The 9,889-nt window shown below is 40.4% G+C and overlaps 1 protein-coding gene across 2 annotated transcripts; it reads left to right on the top strand.

The window, feature by feature from the left end:
- The first annotated feature begins 3,166 nt into the window (after positions 1 to 3,166).
- Positions 3,167 to 9,591, top strand: LOC124720131. Of its 2 annotated transcripts, none has more exons than XR_007006074.1 (3): positions 3,167 to 4,127; positions 8,034 to 9,429; positions 9,514 to 9,591. XR_007006074.1 is itself a non-coding variant. In XM_047245429.1 (3 exons), the coding sequence occupies exons 1-2, from the start codon at positions 4,451 to 4,453 to the stop codon at positions 8,680 to 8,682; spliced, it is 765 nt and encodes a 254-aa protein (XP_047101385.1). In that variant the 5' UTR covers positions 4,429 to 4,450; the 3' UTR covers positions 8,683 to 9,429; positions 9,514 to 9,591. The 2 variants fall into 2 exon arrangements, 1 of the variants encoding a protein (XP_047101385.1); XM_047245429.1 differs by lacking the exon at positions 3,167 to 4,127 and adding an exon at positions 4,429 to 4,566.
- Positions 9,592 to 9,889: the final 298 nt, after the last annotated feature.

Below are 9,889 nucleotides of genomic sequence, written 5' to 3'. Positions count from 1 at the left end.
CGGCCGTGGGAAATTCTGTCTCCGCTTCCCTGTATGCTGACGACTTCTGCCTTTACTACAGCTCTACTGGCATTGCAGCTGTTGAACGTCAGTTACAGGACGCTATCCGCAAGGCGCAGTCTTGGGCTGTAGCTCATGGGTTCCAGTTTTCGGCAGCCAAGACCTTCGTTATGCATTTCTGCCGGTGACGTACTGTCCACCCAGAGCCGCGGCTTTATCTTGCCGGCGAACTTCTTTCAGTGGTGGAATCACACAGGTTTTTGGGGGTGGTTTTCGATGCCCAGTTGACTTGGCTACCTCATATCCGGCAGCTTAAACAGGCGTGTTGGCAGCATCTAAACACTCTGAGATGCTTGAGCCACACCCGCTCTGGTGCCGACTGATCTACCCTGTTGCGGCTCTACCAGGCGTTAATCCAGCCCCGTCTGGATTGTGGGCGCCTGGCTTATGGCTCAGCATCCCCATCTGCATTGCGGGTGCTGGACCCAATTCTCCACAGCGGGATACGCCTTGCCACTGGTGCTTTCCGCACCAGCCCTGTGGACAGCATACTAGTGGAGGCAGGTGTCCCTCCACTGCGGTTACGACGCCAACAATTACTGGCTGCTTATGCTGCCCATGTTTTTAGCTTTCCCGGGCATCCAAATTACAGTGTTCTTTTCCCGCAGTCAGTCGTCCATCTGCCAGAACGTCGGCCCCGGTCGGGTTGTCCGATCGCCGTGCGCGTCAAAGAGCTCCTCTCTGGGCTTGGGTTTTTCCCTGTTCCACCTTCTTTCCGGGCACCTCTGCGCACGCCCCCTTGCTGTGTGCCTCGCCCTTGCCTTCGGCTCGACTTGGCACTGGGCCCGAAGGACTCAGTCCTTCCAGAGGCCTTCCGCCGCCGTTTTTATTCCATCCTGGCCACGTATCAGGGCTCTGGCATCGTTTACACTGACGACTCGATGGTTGCTGGTCGAGTCGGTTATGCGCTCACTCTAGGGGACCATTCCGAACAACATTCCTTAGCGGCTGGCTGCAGTGTTTACACAGCTGAGCTGGTCGCCATCTTTCGAGCCCTAGAGTATATCCGCTCCTGCTCAGGTGAGTCCTTCGTTATCTGTAGCAATTCCCTGAGCGGTTTACGAGCTCTCGACCAGTGTTTCCCTTGTTCTCGTCTGGTGATGGCTATCCATGAGTCCCTGCATACTCTTGCGCGTTGCGGCCGCTCTGTGGTCTTCGTGTGGACCCCAGGCCATGGTGGGATACCTGGCAATGAGAATGTTGACCGCCTGGCGAAAGAGACCACTAGTACATCATCTCTGGGGATTGGCCTCCCGGAGACTGATTTGCGGGCAGTCTTACGCCGCGAAGTTCTTTCGGTTTGGGACGCTGAATGGCGCAATCTGCCCACGCCCAACAAACTCTGTTCAATCAAGGCGACGACGACTGTGTGGCGGTCGTCCATGTGGGTCTCCCGCAAGGAGTCTGTTGTCCTCTGCCGGCTGCGCATTGGGCACACTCGGCTTACGCACGGCCACTTATTGCGCCGTGAGGACGCATCTCTGTCGCTGCGGCTCCGTTTTATCTGTGGTCCATATTTTATTGGAGTGTCCGCTTTTAGCTGTGCCCAGGCAGTCGCTCGCACTGCCTGACACGCTCGCTGCCCTTTTAACAGATGACTCTGCTACGGCTGACTTAGTTTTACGTTTTATTCGGGCAGGGGGTTTTTATCATTTAATCTAAGTGTTTCTGTTTTATCTTATTGTTTTGTGTTGATTCTGGCCTTTGGCCTCCAGTTTTAAACTGATTTTTTTAATGTGTTTTAAGTGTTTGGCTTTTCCTTTTTTTATTTCTATGGTCGGCCAACCACCGTCACACTCTGTGTGATTTTAGTTCGTTTTGTCTGGTCTTTGTCTCAGTTTCTCTTGTTCTGTGTCGTCTGTGCTCTATTCTGTTAATCGTTTTTCTTCTCTGTGGGTGTTTTTAGTACTTGGAAAAAGGGACCGATGACCGTAGCAGTCTGGTCCCTTTAATCTCACAAACCAACCAGTGAACGAAGGCTGAATCAATGTGTGTGTGTGTGTGTGTGTGTGTGTGTGTGTGTGTGTGTGTGTGTAAGGTGAGTTAGACACCTCATAGCAGCTGCAGTCTGCCGCTGCTATGAGCTGTCTACTCACCTCCCATGCACGATTGGCCCTCTCCAAATGATGACAGTGGCTGCAATCATGGCTATAAAAGCAGCCCCAACTGTCAGTGGTTTTACTCATGATGATGATGGTGGAGATAGCCATCAAAAGCTCTAAAATTTTATTCAAACTGATGTAACTTGAAAAGTGAAAAAAATTTATTCAGACATGCTGCTTCAAAACACTCCAAGGAACAAATTTTGTTGTTACATGCCCACATGTTGAATAGCAGTTTTCGGTTCTTGTTGTTGGGCCAGAGAGTGAATTATCATCAGTGTCTGATTTGCTCCAAAGAGAATGTACTACATACCATATGGCTGCATTTTTCATTATATTTGCCAGAATAACCTTGTTACTTGGGAAAATAAAGTGGTTTCTGTGAGGTAGACTGTCAAAGGTAGATGAAATATGTTTAGCCAAAAATTAAAAACATAATTTAGCATGACACAGCACATTCTTAGGTTCATTTCAACTATACAGTATTGGATAAAGAATGAGTTTCTGGGATTATCAGCATTGTTTTAAACTTATTCTGCTTGACCCTAGTGTGCAGTACACACATGAACATAAAAAAAAGATGTCAGGAGAATACTTAAAATTTTATAGACATGAAACTGTAGCGAGTTTGTGGAATCACTATTGCATGTTTCACATAACGAATAGGCCTATTATTAATTTTACTCTTTTATCTGCGAAAATTGTCAGTTAACAACAGGTTCGAAGTATTGGTAAATAAAGTAAATGGTAATTACACACAAAGTCAATTTGCACCATCACTATGTGTAATTTGTTTGTAATTGTCTTGACAGCAACAGAAAACTATTAGACCTATAGATAATGAAACAGATTGTCTTCTTAAACAACAGAACATGTCATATTTGATTAGCCACATACAGTTCTGATCACTTTTCTGTGTACAGCCAGTGTATTTAAAACAATCATTTTCATGACCATATGGTAGGCGAACAATAAAGTTTTGCCATGAACAGGCAACTGTAACCATATTTGTTTGGGGAGAGCAACACAGTCCAGCAAGAACAAAAGAAAATGAGACCTATATTCACTTACAGTGGTCACGACTGTGTATTTTGTGATGTATTACCTCTCACCAGGTAAAAATAACATAATGCTTCACCGGATGTCCATCAATTTCTTCGTGTGAAACACAATAGCAACGAAATTGTGCATGCTATCAATCCTGAAATCTTTCAGCTTATCTCTCATTATCGTATTTAATGCTGTAGGCATATTGAGAGAGCAGTAAGTGAATAAAACAGAACGGCTCCAGCCACAATGTTTGAAGTCAAAGAACAGGTTGTATACGGCCCGGGGCATGACTAAAGTTTCACACGGAATTTGCAGTCTCCCCTCCACAACGGCCACAGGCTGGTCACGTGATTCCACCTCCATATGGACAGGAGGCGGGGCGTGACTGCCAGCGCTCCTGGTTTTACTTGAGTGTACTATGTTGCCTTTCCCGCCAGAAAACAAACAGTGCTTCTTGCCTGCTTCGTGTGTGCATATCTGCTTTGTTCGAACTTGTGCTTTTCGCCTGCTTTGAATGTGCGCGTCCGCTTTGTTCGAAGTTGAAAAGAAAATGATATCTTTTGATGACAGCATTGGGGATGAGGACAAGAGAGAAGTGGCTGTAAGTATTTAGAAGTAGTTGTACTATCGTTATCTTACGAATCTTGTGTTTGGCATCGTAGAAATAAACCAATGAATTTTCCTCAACAGAATATTATTCCACAATGGAAAACGCATGTGCTGCAAATTCAGAGAAGTGCCAATCTGAAACACAGTCAACGAAACACCTCATTTTGAGGCAGTTGATGTTCCGCCATCATAACACAGTTTCGAAAGGAGTTCATGATACTGCAGTGCATCCTGCCACGAAAAACACCAACTGTCCATCGAAAATGATGATAAAAATTCATGTTGTGCACGAAAGGACCCCCTCCTGTAAGTATCGAGGACAATTTGCAGGAATAATTGATATTTATAGACAAATGCCATGTGAAATGAAACTGACACTGAATCATAATCACAGCACTGACAGTGCTGCTTCATTAAAGTATAGGAAGCCGTCTCGTAAAGTTCAGGAAACATTGATATCTCTGTTTCAAAAGGGTCATTCGCCTGCTAGCGCACTTCAATGTATTAAGACTGACATTCAGCTTAATCATTCCGTTTACCCATTAGTGCTGGGAGACAGAAGTCAGTGTCCAGATTATAAGTTCTGCTATAATTTATACACGAAAACACTTGAGAAGCATTATGGACCCATGGGTTTTAATGAAGGGAAGGAATTCCTGCTGCAACAGAGATTGCTGAAATACAATACAGAAGTTAGGAATGTGTGTTGCAAGATGGTTATGAAAGATGCCGATTATATAATATGGTAAGAGACCATTTTCAAATGTTTGTAGTGATGAGAAGTGGCTTTTCGTACATTTTGCCAATTATTATTTTATCAAAATATATTTTATGGCCTCTTAGGACCACTGTAGCTAGCCAATTTTTTTTTTTTTTTTTGCTGTGTCCAATATTCCCTCAATCTATCAGACTGTGTGTGTGTGTGTGTGTGCGCCTTAAATCTTCCTGAATTCTGTAATCTATTTAATGTTGTTCTTACTATTCCACAGTTTCTCTATTATTGTCCTACTAATTATGTTTCCTTTTCATCAGATATCCAGAGAAAGATATTTCTACCCAGTTGTTCTTCTTGCTGGTTGTATTTTCTTCTATACTTCAGCATTTAAAGCCCCCTTTACTTGGTATTATTTACTTATGCATCTCCAATTTATTCTACTTTGTAACATAAGTAGGCCTAAGTTACTGGTTTCTCTAAATATCTGCTGTGTTAGTTGGTTTGAAGATGAATTGAGCTGCAAATGCATTCCACCTCACGTAACCCAATGAACCGCTTTTGGTATTTCATAGAAGCCTGGAAAGGCAAATCTCTTAGAATTGCTAGTGGAGTACTCACTGTGTGGAAGTGTTAACTGCATCCACATAATTAAGACGTAGGATGTTGTTCATCTTGAGACTAGTTGATTGAAAGCTATGGCAGTTCTGCAGTGTTATATTATTTTCACTTCATTGTGAATGTAATAAGAGACATACACATTTTACACTACCAAAATTTATACATACTATAACAACCTACTATACACATATATATTTTTCTTATTTAAACTCGTAGGTATTTTTAGCACTTCTTTTTTTATGGATGCCATCCCTTAAAAATGCACACAGTAAACATTGTATTTCACCTTTTAACGCTTTCAATATCCCCCCCTTTCCCAATTTTGTTCAATCACATGATATACTGTTGCCACTGAATATTTTTTTGGGACCAATGAGTTATGGTAATTGTTTCATATTAGCATTTTCAAATTTCTCAAACTTTGATCTCAGGAGAGCTTTGGTCGGTATTTCTGAGAATCATACCTCTGTACAACAATACTTTATCTCAAACTTTCTCTCTACTATTCACAAACATTGTGAAATTTCACATGTTTCGTTTGTCTAACTAACTGTCCATATTTGATCATTTGGATAATACTTTGATTATCTACATGAAGAATGATCTTCACTCTGCTTCTGGTTAACTTTTGTAATAGAGTCTTCTGTTTGATTTCTTTGACACATTCTACTGCCGAAACGTATTCTCCTTAATTGATCAAGTTACTGTTGCCACACTTTGCTTCTTGGAACTTCAAATGATCGGAGCACTATTATAAAGAACAACGTACGCACTTGTACTCTTCCTGTCTATTAAATCTTGTGCATTGTCAGCCTCACAATAGATATGTAGATGAATAGTATCACCTGCTTTATTATTATATAAAAGGCCATAATTTTTGGAATTTAGTAGGTATCTGAGGTCTTTTTACAATGTGGTTAACCCTTTTCTAAGGGTCTTCTGTGAAGAGGCCCTCATAATTGACTGTAAATCCAAGATCTGGTCTCGTTTTACATGACAAATACAAAAGACTTTTTATGGCTTCATGATATTGAAATTTAAAGTGTTAATCTCTTCATATAGCTTCCCATAGAGAAATGATTTTTACATGAAATCAACACTCACATATAGAAATTTTTCTCTTTCCCTTTAAAGATCCATATCGCTTTTAAGATTGCGGCTATCCTGCATGATGTGTTACTAAATGAAGTAACAATCGCTTTTTAGTGCCAAAAAACATAACGAGATTTCTTCTTCTATTGCTTTTAACCAATATTCTTTGTCTGAACCATTAATATATTCTTCAAATGTAACAACTAATGCTGATTCCTAATCATATTTGAAATGTTTCCAATTGGTTGTGTGCCTAAGGATTATAGTTTGTCATCATTGCATTCCGTGATTAACCATGCTGTTATGAATTTCTGCAAGTTGTGTAAAAGCTGTCGACACCATAACTAGACTCTCATTGCTATTTCAGTTGTATTGAGGGAGGGAGGGAGGATGTTTCTGGTATTCAGTTTACCTGTGTAGGTGCACTGGAGTTTTAAGATGCCAGTAACATTATTTTTTTGGTGTTGGGTTGATATAACTGTTAGAGTATTGGTTATTGCAGTTGGGTTGGGTGGTGGGGGGTGGAGGTTTTAGAGAGGGAGCTAGGTTTCTGGTACCCTGGATTTCAGTTGATCTATATAGTTCTATTGTAGTTTGGGATACCGGTGGGTTTTGTTGAGGATTTGCATCTCATTGTGCTAACATTTGTAGTTTCTGGTTCGATTGTGGTGTTTCAAGTTGAGGTTTTGTGTTTGCTGGGTGTTTTTTAAGATTGTCCCCACCCAAAACCCCCCTGATTCCCACAGTTGTTCCACTAGTTTCATTTTTGTGTATTTCATAGTAATTTGCATGCTGTTTGTGTGTACGCGATTCGTGGGAATGTTGTTGTGATCGATAAAGGTGGTTTCATCATGTTGTTGATGATGTTGGTCAAAGCAGGCCCCTGGGGGGGGGGGGGTGTATCCCAGTCTTCAGTAATCCCATGTGTCATCTTTTTAATATTTTAATGGGCTCCAGTTGAATTTCTTTATAAATTGGGAAGCAGTGCTCCATCAAAGCAGACAAAGATTGTTTTACTGTTCTGGTAGTTTATCTTTTAGTTTGTGTTGAAGATACTTTATTCCTTACATGTTGTAAATTCCACCCAAGACATTGTGGAAACCTCCCAAGAAATTGCATTACATTTTGAAATGGTACAGTGGGGACCACTGGTCCATTTGTTGTGGAATGAATGATCCACCTGCAATAATTAATATTGTTTGGGTTATGCTCGTACCATTCTCACACTTTATATTCCAGTGCACAGTTGAATATTAATGGTGATAGGCAGTCACTTTGCCATAAGACAATCTGTATGATAAATGGTTCATTAATCTCTTCTGTAAACTTTACTTTTGATGTTTCTTGGAGTAAATGATGTTAGTTTAATTAGTTTTGTATGTAGTCTGAGATTCCTTTAATTGTTAATACTGAACATCTATGGAGACACACATGCTTTCTTAAAGTCTTCCAATGTTATTGACTGAGGTTTTTTCAGTTTCCTATAGTATCCCATTAAAGTTTTGAAACCAGTGATCTGCTCTGCATGGCTTATCCATGGTCTGAAACCTCCCCGGTAATCCCCTAACTCCAGTTGTAGTTGTTCCTTAATACTTCCACACCCTTTTAGAAATTTTTGTCTGTACACACATGGCATAGCTGCCATTATCCATTCCTCCAATCTGCACATATCCTTATTTTAGGCTCATTTACCTTCCCCTTTAAATATGTTGATTTGGATATAAGATTATGCTCTCTGCAGAGTTTTACAATCTGTCAATATTAATGTTAATGTATTTTATTTTCAGCATTTGCTCACAATTGATGAAGAAAGTACATATGTGTGAAGAAATGGCACCAGAAATGGTCTTCATTGATTCAACAGGATCTTTAGACCACAATGGCAGTAGAGTTTTTGTGTTACTCACACCCAGTGCATGTGGAGGTTTACCGTTGGGAATTATAGTAACTTCATCAGAAAGCTGTGAAGTTTTGCAAATAGGCTTCCAGCTATTGAAAGAGATAGTAGGAAAAGATATTTTTGGGGGGAACATTGATGGACCACATGTCTTTTTGACTGACGACTGCAAATCGGAACAAAATGCCATTATAAGATCTTTTCCCCGTTCAACAATCATATTGTGCATTTTCCATGTGATGCAGGCAGTGTGGCGGTGGCTTATAAAAACCAAACATGGAATACCGCAGGACAAGAAAATGCAATACTTTAAAGACTTTAAAAAAATCATGTATTCAAAAACCAAAGATGAAGCTACAGTTAATTATAACGCAGCTAAAGCAAATATATGTGACGAACACAACAGTTATCAAACATACTTAGATGGGTATTGGGAAAGACGACACCTATGGGCACTTCCTTATCAAACCCGTATGTTGATACAGGGGCACCACACTAATAACTTCAGTGAAGCGTTCATGAGGATTTTGAAAGACTAAATTTTTTAGAGAAGAAAAGCGGTCAATGTAGTGCACATGGTCGACATCATACTCACAAGGGTGAATTCTTATTTTGAGATGAAGCTGCTTGATGCTGCTAACAGAGCAAGCCTGAAATCTTTCCACGAGACCATTAGAGTACCTACACCGGAAATTCTGAGTAAGATAATTATGATTCAGGAAGGCTTTCTGTTGGTTCCAAGTGAGAGTACAGAGAATCGCTTCTATGTTGTCAACATGGCTGTGCTTGTTTGTAATTGTCTTGAGGGCAATACGGGCAAGAGATGTAAACACATTGATTGGGCTAATATTGTTTACCCATCAGAAAAGTATGAAAAAGCTATAAACAGTGAAGAAATTCGTCGAAAGTATTATTTTATAGCGACGGGTAAGCAGTCCCCCCAAAATTGGCTGAAGCCTCTTCATGGACCCCCAAAGTACTGCAACATTAAATGATGCTGATGTGGAGCACATTGACACAGAGGAAGAGAGAAATAATGTACTCCAGATCAGTATAGATAATACAGAAGATAGACATGATGCTGATGTGGGGCAAATGGATGCACAAGAAGAAAAACGTGATGTTGAAGAAGAAATACCAGGCGCAACACATCTCAAAAACATTTCCCACAAAACAAATATAAATCTATTAAACAGAGCGGTAGCTCATCTCACAGAGCTATCCAGTAGGTCACTGGAAGAGATGACGAAGTTGAAAAGAAGAAAACTCCATCTGCCTACGTGAAGGTACGTGCCACACAAATGTACTTCACATTTACAAAAAGAGTGTAATTGCTTATTTCGTCAAGTTACCTTTTGTAATTGTTTCAGGCAAAGCGAGACATAATATGAGAAAACGCATTCCGATTCAGTCAACATCAATTGGAAGAAGAAAGAAGGCAGTGAAAAGAAAAAATGCACACACCCAGAAATTTTGAATATCCTATCAAAGTGTGTTACTCCATACAAAAGCCTTGCATTTCCTATTTAATGGTTGTATCCTGTTTTGTCTAAAACATACAAAAATGATTATTAAAAATATTTTCTACTTTTTTCAACAAAATTTTCATTGTGTTTGATGGAAATACAGTCTTCCTGTCCTCTTGGTTGCCCTGTTTCCCTTTTAAACAATATTTCAAATTGTTTTAATTTTATTATTAGAGTTACTAATCTCAGATGTAATCCACATACTTCTGGACTCTAATAA

This window comes from Schistocerca piceifrons, chromosome 11 (genome assembly GCF_021461385.2).
Source record: "Schistocerca piceifrons isolate TAMUIC-IGC-003096 chromosome 11, iqSchPice1.1, whole genome shotgun sequence".
NCBI lineage: Eukaryota > Metazoa > Arthropoda > Insecta > Orthoptera > Acrididae > Schistocerca > Schistocerca piceifrons.
The sequence above is the reverse complement of the archived record's forward strand: the minus strand, read 5'-3'. Positions and strand labels throughout refer to the sequence as shown.

What these genes read in the sequence shown, in the direction of transcription:
- LOC124720131 (XM_047245429.1), top strand. Translation starts at nt 4,451, where the DNA reads ATGGGTTTTAATGAAGGGAAGGAATTCCTGCTGCAACAGAGATTGCTG. An exon ending in GATGCCGATTATATAATATG is followed by an intron (nt 4,567 to 8,033) that starts GTAAGAGACCAT and finishes TTTTATTTTCAG; the next exon opens with CATTTGCTCACAATTGATGA.